This window comes from Mustela nivalis (assembly GCF_964662115.1).
Source record: "Mustela nivalis genome assembly, chromosome: 14".
NCBI classification, from domain to species: Eukaryota; Metazoa; Chordata; class Mammalia; order Carnivora; family Mustelidae; genus Mustela; species Mustela nivalis.
Genome location: NC_139033.1, coordinates 4,634,455 through 4,649,904, shown reverse-complemented (window position 1 = coordinate 4,649,904; position 15,450 = coordinate 4,634,455). Strand labels below are relative to the sequence as shown.

At 45.7% G+C, this 15,450-nt stretch overlaps 1 protein-coding gene across 24 annotated transcripts in view; it reads right to left on the bottom strand.

The window, feature by feature from the left end:
- The window catches only part of CIT (citron rho-interacting serine/threonine kinase), a 165,456-nt gene that overhangs the window by 92,644 nt on the left and 57,362 nt on the right, over positions 1–15,450 (bottom strand). For all 24 annotated transcript variants that reach the window (XM_082699754.1, XM_082699733.1, XM_082699736.1 and 21 more), the window contains one exon: positions 9,120–9,303. In XM_082699754.1, coding sequence (XP_082555880.1) covers positions 9,120–9,303 — 184 coding nt within the window. The remainder of the gene's footprint in view (positions 1–9,119; positions 9,304–15,450) is intronic.

Here is a 15,450-nt window from a genome sequence, read left to right as displayed (position 1 = left end):
TCAAAACCCAGCTCCCCATGTGCCCAGAAGCTCCACCCTCCGGGTTCTGTGCTCACTGGACACCTGCAGGCTAGTCCTGGCCTCAGGGATCTAGGTGGTCATTCCCCACCCCAGGTTCTAACTTCTTTGCAGCCCTCACCATCATCCGCAAATCTCTTATTTATGAACTTATTTATCCTCTGTCTCCCCCAACAGAAAGCTAGCTTCTTGAGGGCAGGGACCCTGTCTGTCTTGTTCAGTTATGCCGCAAGGCCTAGAGCAATGTATTTGCGGAGTGACTGAATGGGTGAATGAATGGTATGCCAAATATTTCTGTGCCCCAGGCAGCCTCAGTGAAAGGTCACAGTGGACAAAGGAATCCAAAACAATTAGTATGCAGAATCAATGCTGGCACGATAAAGCTTTCTGGCCCTTGCCTGGGAGGTGCCCAGATATACTGGTTCTAGGACAGCAGTGTCATGATGACACACGCACTCTTCCCTCCAGGGGACACTCAAGCACTGGGGGATGGGTGGGAGTACGTGCCACCCAGGTTGGGCATAACCCATTTCCCCAGCACCAAGTTCCAGACCCCACTGGAACTAGATCCCACCATAAGCCTCGAGCATGTTTTATGGAAGGAACCGGTTTAGCCAACACATCACAGACTCCATTCAGAGTAAAAAATTGGATGGAGATATTAGGACATCTGTCAGGAACCCCACGTGGAGCCTGATTGTCTCAATGGGCAGAAACCAGCAAGATGTCTTTATAAACTCTAGCAGGGACAAAGGGAGAATTGAAAGCATCCGTCGGCCCATCCTCACCCCAAAACAAGAAGAATGTGAAACGACACTCACTCTGCTCCAGGTGCTAACACCACATATTCCGTGTGCTCCCCCCAACAAACCTAGCAGGTAAGTGCTCTAACAACCCCTACTCTATACATGATGGGATTGATGCTGGGAGAAGCTAAATGCCTCATTCACGCAGGTGGTGAGCAGCAGAGCCTAGATGGGAACCCACATCTTCGATTCCAAAGCCTGGGCTTTTAAGGAGTGTACCATAGTTTCTGCCCCAAAACAAAGAATACTTATGTCAACTCTAAAGTTAAAAGTTGGAAAAGTTGGCCATTTTTTGCCACATGCAAGGTGCATGAACTTCAAGAAGTAACTCAAGCTTTGGGGCGTCTGGGTGGCTCAGTTGGTTGAGCATCCAGTTCTTGATTTCGGCTCAGGTCATGATCTCAGGGTTGTGAGATCAAGCCCTGCATCAGGCTCTACACTCAGCATGGAGACTGCTTGGGATTCTCTCCCTCCCTCTGCCTCTGCCCTGTCCTGGCTTCTCCCCCAAATAATAAATAAATCTTAAAAAACCCAAGCTTCATGATCAGTTTCCTTATCTGTCAAACAATGGGTGCTTCTGGGTTTAAGCAAGAATGTCAAGCGCTTGAAATAGTGCCATAGTGAATTCTCAGCAGGAGCCACTCTTTCGCCCTTATTATTAGGCGAGCCCGTAGGCCCCACACAATCCAGCCAAGTCACAACTGTTAGAGGCAGGACAGCACAGTGCTCCTGGAGCCAGGGATGGCTCTAAGTCTTCAATGTGTTACTACGTGCAAGAAATCAGGAAAAGAACTCAGTCTGCCTGAGGCTCAAGTGTCCTCCTCTGGAAACAGGGTTAATACCTACTACCGCGCAGTGATGGCCAGAATGGGAAGACCGAGTGAGACAATGCATGTAAGGCACTCAGCACAGCTCTAGGCACACAAGAAGTGCTCGCTAGAGGACAGCCTCCATTAGCACTTGTGCAGAAGGAACTGGCATAATCCCTGGCCACTTACTTCAGTGTACTTCAATTTGACAAATGTTCTTTGAAGACCTGCCAAGGGCAACGCACTGTTTCAGGCAAGAGGTGGAAGACATGATGGTCCCTGTCGTCAGTGAGTGTTGAGCAGTGTGCCCAGACACAGGGGAGGAGGAGGAGATATGAATGAAAAGGAAGGCTGGGGTCTTGGCATACCAGGCTTGAATACCAAGTTCAGGAGCGGCCATTAATTCTGCGCACACTGTGATGCCATTGAAGGTCTGAGTAGGAGAATGACATCATCCAATTTGTGCTTTGGAAGAATTCCACCCTCTGTGGAGAATGGATCAAAGCTGGGAAAACTGGAGGCAGGGAAATTGGTTAGGAGACTACTGCATAAGTCCAAGCAAAGCTCTATGAGGGGTGGCAGTAAGGAACAGAAAGAAAGGCATAAACGCAAGTGTCATCCTAGAGGTCCAGCTTAGAGACAGGACCTGCCAAATGATGGGCTAAAGGGGGAAGATGGAAAGTAGCTTCAGATGACTCTGTTTTCTTGTCTAAAAGGGTTGGGAGAGTAGTAGTTTGATGAAACAAGGAAACCAAACTGGCACCTACTGGCTCACTGAGTGAGCAAAGAAGCCTGTCTGTGTTGGGAGGAAACAGAGGACAGGGACATTGAGAAACTGCTAGAACATCCTGGCCACAATGAACACAGGGCACACAGGGAGGAAAGTCAAGAGGAAGTGAGAGTGTAAGTCATATAAGCAAGACCAAGCTAAAAAGGCAATTCCTGGAACCTGAGGAGATGGTACAGCATTTCAAGAATCCAGAACAGAAGACAACAGCCAGGAAGCAGTGAGACTGGCAGGCAGAGAGGTAGGAGGGAAGACCGAGCTTCCACAACACAGAAGAGAAGCAAGCACAGTTTCAAGACACACGTGGTAAATGACGGTATCACGTGGCAAGGTGGGGATCACTGGCTTTGGAGTTCGGGTGGAATCAGTGGCTTCTCAAACAGCAGTTTCCATAAGGTTGGAGAGATTGGAAAAGAGGCACAGAGTGAAGGCTATTCTTTAATGAAGCTGGTCAGAGACAGGAAGGTGACGGAGGTCAGGAGACAAAAGACAAGTAAAACGGAGAGAATGGCGAGAAATTCACTTAGGCGAAGGAAGAGGTGCCAAACTGGCGCAGAGCTTGGGAACACATAGCACCACTTAGTCAATTACTGTCTTCTTAAGGGAGCCGAGGCAACCATGCAAATTAGCATGTGTAGGCCAGCAAAAAACGCACTTGACAGATCTTTTGGAGCCTAATCTTCAGGATTGGGCTAGGCTCATTTGGATTAGATTTCCTAAAGGTATCTTTAAGATAAACAAGAAGGCGGCAGAATGGTCCTGCCAGGCCCGCGAGGCAAGCACGTACAGTCTAAATAGAGAACAGAATAAGGCAAGTAGAACAAGATGTGCTTGACTAAGGGAAAGAAGAAATTGAATGAGAAGAGAGAACCCAACACAACAGACAGAGGCAAAGATCCGATATCTAGTCTGGATGATGGTAAAAATGGAAGAAACACAGAGACCTGGAGGACAGGAACCATGGGCCAGAGCTAGTTACAGTTGTTTGTTTGTTTGTTTGTTTGTTTGTTTTTTAACATATTTGGGAAGTACAGAAGATGCATACACTTGTGTACTATAGCACATTCTGTTACTGTTGCCGACTATTTAAAAAAACAACAACTCAAAAGACAGATGAGGCTTTTTGCAATAGGGATCTGGAAGTAGCAGGGACAGTAACAGACAGCCCTGGGTTGGACAGGGAAATAAATACAGTTTTTAAGGGAAGACTTCCCCACCCTTCCAAGTATTTCAGTAAAAGAGAAGTAGGACCGCTTCGAGAATTCAGGCCATCTTCTGCTGGAATAAGCCATCCCCAGGATAAATGACAGAAGGCAGCTGGGAGTATAAAACATAGATTTGCATAGACACGGATCATAGAGTCATCAACAAATTGAAAGCTGCAGCCATAAAAATGATTTGGACCAGTTCACCAAATGCTTATTGAGCACTTTGCATATGATCAGCCCGAAGCCTCGGTAGAGAGCAAGGTCAACACAGTTCCCTCAGCTCACCAAGCTTACACTCAAGCAAAAAAACTTCCAGGAGAGAATAACTACTCATGTGTTTATGTGAGCACACACACACCCCAGGGAAGAATCTCCAAATGAGAGGAGGCAGAATTTTTTTTTTAAATGCAAGAGCTACATCATCTACCTACTCAAAAAACTTGCAGAGATTGAAAACAAAACTCAGCAATTAGACTGCCTCTCAGCTCTCATTCCACCCTGCCCCAACCCCACTGCTCATCATTCCCCACAATGGGCCTCTACTTCCGACAAGCATGTAAACCTGGGGACCCCACACAAATTCCCTAATTTTTCCTGTCGGCAGCACTGATACCTAGCGGCATAGAACGGTGGCTAACAGACTCGAGCTGCCACAGCATCTGAATTCAACTTCTAGCTGAGAGGTTCAGAGCTACATGATCCTGGGGAAGTTGCTTATCCTCTCCATGTCTCAGTTTCCTTACATGTAAGATGGGAATAATGACACTATCTTCTTTGTGGGTCATTGTGCAATTTAAATGAGTTCATCAGTGTAAAGTGCTTAGAACAGAGCCTAGTATAGTGATGGTGCCCTGTATGGATGGGCTGTTGTTACCACTTGAACCTACCTGAAATGCTCTCTACGTTTCTCTCCCCTCATCCAAATCTACTGTTTTCTAAAAAGCCAAATATTTTACCTCCAATTAGTGTGCAAACACACTCAGTCTCCAACACAGGTATTTACTGATGGTCTACCATGTCCTATGCTCCAAGGGAACCAGGATGAATCAGACCCAGCCCAGCTCTTGAGATCGGAAATGGAAAGACATTCCAGTGAAGATCATCACTGGAGGTGCCTGGGTGGCTCAGTGGGTTAAAGCCTCTGCCTTCGGCTCAGGTCATGATGCCAGGGTCCTGGGATCGAGCCCCACATTGGGCTTTCTGCTCAGCAGTGAGCCTGCTTCCCCCCTTCACTCTGCTTGCCTCTCTGCCTACTTGTGATCTCTCTCTGTCAAATAAATAAATTTAAAAATCTTAAAAAAAAAAAAAAAAAGATCATCACTGTAACTTGGCAAGAACTGTGAGTTAACATTACCCATTAAGTGACCCTATCAGGAAGGCTGCCTTCCTCTCCTGACTCCTCAAACAGTCAGATACCCCATTTGTACCATGATGTTCTTTAGGAAAGTTGTTTGCCCTGTGTCCTCTGGACTGTTTCACACATATATGCCTTGACCTGTTCAATTTGATGGAAAGGCACCCATTCTAGACTGGGCCTTCTAATTCTATCCCCCAATCCACTCCGCCCCCACAACTGCATTTTACCTGCAAGTATCTGGCCACTGCATATGAGCTTGTGGTCGGTCAGGATGTTTAAGCTTCTCTAGCAGAAAATTCCTGGGATCTGGGAGGTTGGGTTTCTGCTCTGGCACAACTGGACTACTTAATTACTGCTGAGGTCCTTCCATAGCCTTTTGGTATAAACAGAGGGACACTAGACACATACAGACCAGCAAACTAGCAATAACAAAAATAATGACAGTGAACATTTACTGAGAATTTTCCATGTCCCAAGTCCTAGGTCAAGTGCTTTATGGGTTTCATATAATCCTCCCAAAAGCCCTAAGAGAAAGGGATCATTCCCCCCTGCCCTCACTTTGCAGTTGAGGAAATGGGCACGCAAAGGTTCGCCGACAGAGCAAGGAAGAGGTACCAAAAACTGGTTCCCTGAAAATCTGGGAAGCAATGGTGGAAGTCATTTTTTGTTCCTCCACCGTGTTTAGATGGTTGGCTCCCAAATGAAACTTCCGATCACCCAGAAGGAAAAGAAAGAGGCCTGAGCCAAAAGGAAGAGAGAGCCCCCCTTCCTAAAAAAACAGCCTATTCAGACACTGGCATCCCACATATTCCAACCTCATCGAGATCTCTTTGCTCCTCCAAGATTTCCTAGTTCCCCAAAAGCATCAAACCAGCATGTGTAAAACTAACACAAAATATAAAACCGACTGGTTTTTCCCTTCTAGAGTTTATACTGAAGGTTTGCAGAAAGGCATGGTTTCAGCCAGGGCTTAAATGAGACAATATCTCCAATCTAGGAAGAAGAAGGGACCTAAAGAAATGTACCTCTGCTGACAGGGGAGGGAAGGGAGCTGGGATCCATTTTATTTTTAAACCTTTAACATATTGTAAAATTCAAGCAAACAGAGGCTCAGAGAAACACCCAGGCATCCAGAGCTTGGGGATGTGGCCTGGGTTATTGGCAGTTAAAAAGAAAGAGGCACGAGACAGAAACTCCCTCACTCCAGCACCAGCTTCGCCAGAATCCCACCCCAAAGACAACCAAAACCGGTCTTGTCGAATCTCTCCTGCTCCCTCCAACTCAAGCTGCGAGCAACGCCCACGATACTTCAGACACAGAATGCTGAGATCAAGATTCTTGCTAAGCTTAAAATAATGATGCGCTCCATGGCGGGCTTAAAAACTGTCTGGGGTCCCAAAAAAGGATCCTAAAAAGCAACGAACGATCAAAACAATTAAAATCATTCTCACGACCAGAGCCTCTGTGAAAACTCCCCATTCATTCAGCTCCACCTCTGAACATTTCATTCAGTTTGCTGGTAACAGATCTGGGGTCAATTTCCCCAGCGCAGCACCCAGCATCTGCCATCTCCTCGGCAGTGTGAAGAGTGAGTAACGGCACAGGTAATCCCTGTGTGTAAATAAAAACCTGTGATTCTGAGAGTGGGGAGGGGAGAAGGAGATGTTTGGTAAGATGCAGCAGGTTCCCAGTGGCACCCCCCGAAAATGCCTCCTCCCACCTCTAAATGAATTTTGTCTATATGTCCGCAGAACTGCAGAGGCTTCTGATTAATTTTACCACTGCCTCTTTTAATGAATTTCTAAATAATGATAATGCCATTGGTCCAGGGTCATCTACATCCAACAGGTGGAGTGGATTTCTACAAGGATGCGGTAGGCTTTTACCCGCAGGGCTGCCCATGGCCGAAGAGCCAAATCCGACAGCAAGATCACATTCAAAGACACGGGATGAAAGAATTTCTTTCTGATTCCAACCCCAAACTGCCAGGGCAAAGAAATTAAAGTTCCCCAAAAGCAGGAATACTCCAGTCCCATCTTCCAGGTAAGAAATACGTGCTTTTGTTTGTGTGGACTTTTTTTCTTTTTTTATGAGAATCTCATTCAGCATTCTGTTGGGGCACGAGCAGACGCTCGTGTTGTGCTCTAGAGATGTATTGTGAACTATCAAAGGTAAAATAGCCTATCTTCAAATACAATGAGCAGTATAAACACAATCTGGGGGAAAGGATCATGAGCAAATTATACCAACAAATATTTATGGAGTCCCTGGGCCTGAAAACTGAGATGTCCCCCCTGTCAGAGAGCTCCCTAAACTGAGCTTTCTGTGAAGGGCAGATGCAGTTCCAGGCTTCCCGTGTGATAAGCCATTCATCACACACTGCTTCAGATTGATTGCAATGGCTAAGATCCCCCACAGCATTCCGCCTTTGCCCTGAAAAGCGAATTCCCTCAAATCCTCCCTAGTTTTTCAGATCAGTAGCACCCCAAGCAAGCTTTCATTCTGAGCCGGCCAGCCCACTGCTAACCAGAACTGGAACTCCCCACACACCTCCCTCCAGTCCAACGTGTGACCTTCAGGGTGCTGCGCGTGTCCACGTTAAGTTGCCCACCAACCACGCGTCCTTTAGCGCCGGGCCTCCACTTCTGCCCTGTTCTTCAAATGCCCTACTGGGCCATTTCAAATCCATCTGATGGCACATTCAACAGCTAGTTAGCTCTCTGCCTGCTCTCCTACCATCCAGACTGTTTTTGGAGTTGCAGAGCAAATAAGCCAGAAAGGCACAGCCAATGCTACCAAAATCCAAACCCGGATGTTAAACCCAGAGCCCAGGGTAGAAGGAAAGTAGGACCACCTCAGCATATTTCAATACAAAAATCTCTCTCCCATTCACTCGCAGCCCACTACCTTATTTCATCTCAAGCGCCCAGTCCCCCAACGATGGTCTGAAATCTTTTGAGGAACATCAGTGTCAAAATAGCACCCATGGGGAGACACCATCCAAGAACCAACGCATGCCTTCAAATCGATCTCTGAACAGGCACACCAAATCGGGAATGGATGCTGCCAAGGAGAAAATCAAATTCTGCTTGTCTCCTAAGTGGGCAGCAACTAATTACCTAATGTTACCCCCACAGCCTCCAAGTGAGAAAGCCAGGGCATCGGGGGGATAACACAGCCGGTCCAAGACCTTCCCGGGGAACTCGTGCCTCTGAACGCAGAATGTCACAGGATCACAAAACGAAGCAAGACACGGAGCTCCTATATCCACAGAAGCTACTGCGTTTTATAGAAATGCCCGGAGGCTGGAAGCCAGGACCCTCCAGTCCCGGGTGCGGTGTGAATGCGTTTTTCATGAGCTTTTTCAAGAATGGAGAAAAGACCTGTCATGTTGAGAGGTTTACAGTGATGTTTCTACTTCCATTTTCTAGGCTCCGGGTTGGTTTGTTTGTTTTCCCTGTGAAGCCCAGTTTCTGGGAATCAATGGCTCGGCTACATCGCACTCCCTCTCAGTGGCTCTCGGTAACGGGGCTCTCTCTGGCCGCCAGCGCTCCGCCAGCTCAGAGCAGCTCAGCTGCCAGATCCCCGATCTCACAGCAGACTTCGAGTGGAGCCGAGCACCATCTATCTGTTAGAGCGCTGACAGAGCCACTTGCAGCTCGGCGAAGCCCATCAGGAAACCTTTAGCTTATGAGATCTTGTTCAATACAGCCAAGACAGCAACCTCCACCCACCCACCTGCGAGATGGAAACACAGAGGGATAAATAGACGGACGGCTCCTTTGAACCCTGCACGTTTCTCCTTCCACCAAGGATCTGCACTGCCAGATATCCCCCACTCTTTCCTCCCCTCGAAAGAACACCAAACACTGAAAAACTAACCCAAAGTACCCAATGGACGATTATGATGCTGGGGACAGGAGGAGGAACGTTAAACACAGCAAAATGAGAATATGAACCATCCACCCCACCAAAGCCCAGACAGGTAAATTGCTTCCCAAATGCAGGTTGATTAACAGCTTCCCTTCACTGCACTGCCCCCCCCCACCACCCACCCACCACCACCACCACCACCTTTGGGCTCTCTATGCCTCACATCAGTACAGGTCCTTAGAAAGTCAAATCTTCACTTACTCAGATCTACCAAGAATCCCCAGTGCCTTGCTATACGAAAACCCCACAAACGGCAGTTCTTCGCCCGAGAAACCTGAGAGGTTCAGCTGGCACGGAGAGGATGAAACCCACGAATTCTTCTCTGGTTCATCAAAATTGGAGGTGTCATCATCAGACTTGAGGGTGGGAACGAAGGGGGGAGGAGCTGGTTGGAGAAAAACAAGAAGAGAGGGAGAGAAAAATTCAGACGGATTCAACACTGTTGCGGAGAAAATCGTCCTACTCCTTCAGCCTTAGCGATGGCACTGCAGCGCCTGCTTTCAATCTAGCTCACACAGGCAGACCTCGGCTCTTACAGCAACAAGAGATTAACCCCTTCTCTGCCAACATGGCCACCAACTGGCAGACAGACTGCCTTCCCCGTTGGGGTAAACTGAAGGAGAAACTCAAACAGGTCACTTGATGGTACGAAAGCACTTTGGAGAACTCGTGGGAGCCAGCTGCTCCTTCCTGATATTTCCAGAACACTTCGACAGAGCATCAGGCTGGCTCGTGCCAGAGTGCCAACCAATGCACACCTATGTATTTCCTCCTCTGGACAGCTCCAGATCATTAATATTTAATGTTAGTCACAGAAATAAGATGGCATGTCTGCATTTCATGGATTAAGCGGGATGACAGGAAGGAGCAGGAAAGAGGACCTGGGAGGTATGTAACTCATGTTAGGATAGCACTGCAGTCTGGCTCATTCATAGCCAGAAGAGTGTGCTCAGAGCTCTTACCAACCACTTTTTTTTTTTTTTTTTAGTTCATTATCCCTCCTCCCCACCTCAATCATGCCGCCCAAATCCACCGCAGTTTAATCAGCATAATGAAACACCAGCCAAATAAAGTTCTTCCCGATGATTTACAGCATCCCAGCGCACTGATGGTGTAAATGCACCGATGGCCGTATGCGTCCTACCTCGTTAAGGCATGACTCCGGGCTAGGAGCATCTTACATCTTCTCCACTTTCTGCAGACCTACTACACTCTCTCGGTCAGGGAGGAGGACACTCGGCCATCAGTCACCAGGAGGCTGCCCATTGTGGTGGGCTCCAGGGGGTGTAGCGGGCCAGAAGCGTTGCCATGGCTGCAGGCTGAGGCGTCCGTCTGTGGCGAGCCGGCCAGTGGAGTTGGCGAGCCGGGCATCACAGCCCCCGCAGTGCAGGCTTCATGCTCCCCACTCGGTGCGTGTTCTGGCTTTAACCCCACCTGGCCGCCTGCGTGGCAGGGGCCACTGCTGAGCCAAGTGACAGAGCAGCATGAGTCACTGCCGGAGCTCGCTACAGCGCCCCCTAGGACCGTTGTCGCAGCCGGTCACAGTCCAGGCTTCCTTTTTAACTCTTTGTTTTCTGAACTAAGCTGTGCACCAGATAGGAGCAGCAGTCTGGTCTCTGCTTACTGGCTCAAAAGAATTTGGCTATTTGCAAAGTACCCCGGTGACAACCACATACAAGCGGCCACACTGGGGAGTGAATGGAGAGGTGAAGGGGTGGTGTGGGGGAGGGGGAAAGGAAGACACAAGGAGGAGGTCTGGCTGCTCCTGGGAGGTACAAAGGAGCATTCACAGAGCTTCAGGTGCACGGAGATGAGGTGAGAGACTGAAAACGTAAAATGCACTACCAGAAATTCATTTAACACCTCTAAGCTCTCAAGAGAATTTAAATCTTTCCTGGTAGGATCAGAATCTACTTTCTTAATACTTTAAAAATTAGCTGATGGAAAGAAAAATTACATTGAATGCTTCAGCCCACATCCCATGTGTACTTCCACCAACATAGCTTCAAATCCAATTGATTTCAATTACCCAATACTTCCAACCAACATAGCTTCAAATCCAATTGATTTCAATTACCCAATACTTCCTTCAAGAAAAAAAAATTAATGGAAATCATATTTTATAAGAATCAGAAAGAGAAGTTTTCCATCTCAAAAAACTCAGATAAAGACTGAGAAAATGTATGGAAATTCACAGATGATATGAATATGGAAGCATTATGACTGACAGCACATTACTTTGGAATCTGAGTGGGTTCAAATCCCAACTCTACCACTTACCATCAGCTCTGTGACTTCAGGAAAGTCACGTAACCTCTCTGAGCCTCATTTTCAACACAGAGATAACTTCCTCAAAGGGCTGTTGGGAGGTTTAAAAAAAAAATCTATACAAAGTGCTTAACATATTCCTTAGCACACAGTAAACACTGTATAAAAATCACCTATTATTGTTATTCCTCACATGAGATCCATGTTTCCGACTGATCCTGCAGTTAGTGAAGACTAGTGAGATACAATCTCACTGCAGTTAGTGAAGACTAGTGAGATATTCAATCTGTGTTGAATATTCTTCTTTCGTGCTCAAAGCAGGCACACACTCCTGTGGATGTTTGTATTTATCATATCATCTCCTTTCTAGCAGAAGTTTAATTCTCTTTCTACTATATACTAATTTATCTTTGGAAGACTAAAATAGAATCCCATTTCTGAGTGAGGAGTATGATTAATATAGGGGTAGGAGCCACTCTCTGTGAAAGAATTATGATTTAGAAATTCTGTACTATAAAATAAGATTTCTCTTGAAAACTCCATCATGCTGAAAGCTAGCCCATATGGTCGAGATTAGAAAAAGAGCCAGACAATCTTCAATAGAAGGAAGGAGAAATCAACATGAAATACACCAGCTGGTAACAGGTGAGATAGTCACAGGATGGAACAAAAGCCAGGGATATAAACCTCTAGACAAGTAGTCAGTTGAGTACAACAGGAAAGTCTGAAAAGAAGGGCTTATGGGAGCACCTGAGTGGCTCAGTCAGTTAAGTGTCTGATTCAATCGGCTCAGGCCCTAATTTCAGGGTTATGAGATTGAGCCCTGCATTGGGCTCCACACTCAGTCAGAAGTCTGCTTAAGAGTCTCTCCTTCAGCCCATCTCCCTGCTCACAATCTCTCTCTTTCTTTCTGAAATAAATCAATCTTTACCCCCCCAAAAAAGGACTTATATGGGCCATATCTGTGCAGAAAAAGAGCCATAGCCTCAAGCCAAAAAGAAATGGGCAAACTGGAAACTCTCTACCACCAGAAAATGACCAGGATGCTCACATTTGGCCAGGACCCTTTAGTGGGAAAAAAACAGCCAGAGATTAAGACTATAATCCCAGCTAGCATGTCTGCATTTATAGTATCCTGTATAGGGTAGGAACTACAAAACAAGAAATCAACATCAATACTGGCCCAGGATCACTGAGCCCTTAGGGCCCTGGCAGACACAAAAGGAGAACATCTTATGGAAGCATTTTCACAATCCAGGACACACAGGACAGACAAAGCAACAGACACACACACACACCCAGTCCCTACTAGAAATCAGTTCACCAAAAAAAAAAGTAAAAACCAGGAACTATACATAATGAAGAAAAAGAAACCACCCAAACTACACGGAGGATCATCATCATATAAAAGAAATGGGAAAATGAGCCTTCCAAAAACTGCAGATAAGGGGCACCTGGTTGGCTCAGTGGGTTAAGCCTCTGCCTTTGGCTCAGGTCATGATCTCAGGGTCCTGGGATCGAGCCCCGCATCAGGCTCTCTGCTCAGGGAAGCCTGCTTCCCTGCCTCTCTCTCTGCCTGCCTCTCTGCCTACTGTACTTCTCTCTCAGTCAAATAAATAAATAAAATCTTCAAAAACAAAATCAAAAATCTGCAGATAAAAGAACAATCTAAAATGGGCCATAAAATAATTTGATTTAGTATCAAGGTAAATGAGTAGAAACTCTAATAAAAGAATAGAATACTCTGGAAAAAGGACCACACACATTTAAAAGGAACCAGACAGAACTTTAAAAATGAAAAGCATTGTTACTGAATTTGAAGTTTAAAACTCACTGGGTACGGGCGCCTGGGTGGCTCAGTGGGTTAAGCCGCTGCCTTCGGCTCAGGTCATGATCTCAGGGTCCTGGGATCGAGTCCCACATCGGGCTCTCTGCTCAGAGGGGAGCCTGCTTCCCTTCCACTCTCTCTGCCTGCCTCTCTGCCTGCCTCTCTGCCTACTTGTGATCTCTCTCTGTCAAATAAATAAATAAAAATCTTAAAAAAAAAAAAAACTCACTGGGTACATTAAATAGAATATTAGACACAGCCAAAGAGAAAATTAGTGAGGCGGCAGTTAGATATGAAGAAATCATATAGAACCATACTTTTCAAAGTGTGATCTGTAGACTGGCAGCATCAGCATCACCTGGGAGTTGGTTAGAAATACAGAATCTCTGGGGCACCTGAATGGCTCAGTGGGTTAAGCATCTGCCTTTAGCTCAGGTCATGATCTCAGAGTCCTGGGATCGAGCCCGGCTTTGGGCTCCCTGCTCAGTAGGGAGTCTGCTTCTCCCTCTCTCTCTGCCCCTCTCCCCACCTGTGCTCGCTCTCAAATAAATACAATTCAAAAAAAAGAAGAAGAAGAAGAAGAAATACAGAAATCTGGCTCTGTCCCCCATCCACTGAATCAGAACCTGCGTTAAAATGAGATGTGCAGTTGGAGAAGTGCTCATATGGAATGCAGCATAGAGACAAAGAGACCAGACATGAGAGGTCAGGAAACAAAGAATTAGAAGGTTCAATACATATCTTAACAGGTGCACCAGAGAGAGTAAACTAGCTTAAAATCTGGATGTCATATTTTGAAAGGACTATGTGAAACTTAGTCAAATCCAAGATTATGATATGTGGCCACATCTATCTTTGGGGGCTAATTCTCCTCCTTCTTATAACTTATGGAAAATATTCCTTTTCTGACCCTCACAAAATGTAATTTTTCTGGGGCAGCTTGGATGGCCCAGTCAGCTGAGCAGCCGACTCTCAGTTTCGGCTCAGGTCATGATCTCACAACTGTGGATCGAGCGCCACGTCGGGCTCTGCACTCAGCGCGGAGTCTGCTTCAAATTCTCTTTCCATCGCCCTCCTGCTCAATCTCTCTTTCTCTCTCAAATAAATAAAATCTTTTTAAAAAACATAATTTTTCTTCTTTACAAAAGGTATTAATAAGTCGTTGGATTTCAGTCTATGTTGCTGGATATACATGATATACCTGGGAACATAGCACAGTGCCAAGCACACTGTAGGCACACAATAAATATTTGCTAAACAGATGTGTAGAAAATGACTCTTGAAAAGAGAGCACCTAGCATAATAAAGGCCACGAAGAAACTGCTCGATGTTTGAGTTAAATGAAGAGGCTTTAAAAGTGGAGATTGTTCTGTCTGAAAAATATGTTAATGAGTGCCTTTATTAATATTTTCTGATACAGTATTATGAAATCATCTCACCCCCTATACCCACCACGTTCAATAATGACAAATCAGAAGTCATATATTAAGATCTACTGTTCATTGGCAAAAACCATTAGGAAAAACAAGAAAATTTAAAAAAAAAAAAAAAGAAGAAGAAGAAAGAAAGAAAGAAAGAAAGGAAAACAAGAAAATCTTTTCCTATGTATTTTTTTTAAATAAATCAGCCTGTGCTTGAGGTCACATTAGGGCACATTCCCCATAGTGGCAAGGGCTATGCAAGCAAGTTCTGGAGTGTTTCCTGCCCCCCTCCCCCCCGCCATCCCCAATCATAAGATAGATGGCAGAACAAGGTTTTCGGAAACAAAGAGCTATTTTAGGAGCTTTAGTTAATCTCTCTCCTATAAATTCTATCTTTTCTTTAATTCTGACATTCATTAGAAGATTTTGGGGGGAAAAACATAGTGCCTTCAAAAAAAAAAAAAAAAAAAAACAACGGCAAAAAAACAAGGAAAGGAGAAGCAACTGTATTTGTCCTCTTGGCCCTACTTATCTCTGACATGTTCCACTGACATGTTCCATTTACCCCATCCCACTTTTAATTTTTCAGCATACCACACAAACGTTGATATTACAAACATAAAAGATTTTCTAATTTTGGTATAGTGTTTATCCCCCGCCTTCCCCACTGGAACACGAAGTCCGTGAGGGGGAAGATGATGCCATGTTCACCATTACACCCCTAACATCTGGCTGTCCTTAGTCAATGTTTAGCATCTATTCTGTTAAAGGAATGAATGAATAACAAAAACCTTGGATGTGTGATAATTTCTTAAACCTAATGGGCTATTTCGTGCAATGTGCCACTTTAGGAGACCTAGAGTACCCGATTTAGTCATGAGGAATTGGCACATTAAAACACAAGTACGACAACAAAAAGCTGAGCCTAGATATAGCTCATAAAACCCCTATGATTTTTAATCATCACTGTGAGTTACAGACACCGGTGCTGAGTCGCGTGTGGCAGAAACGCAAG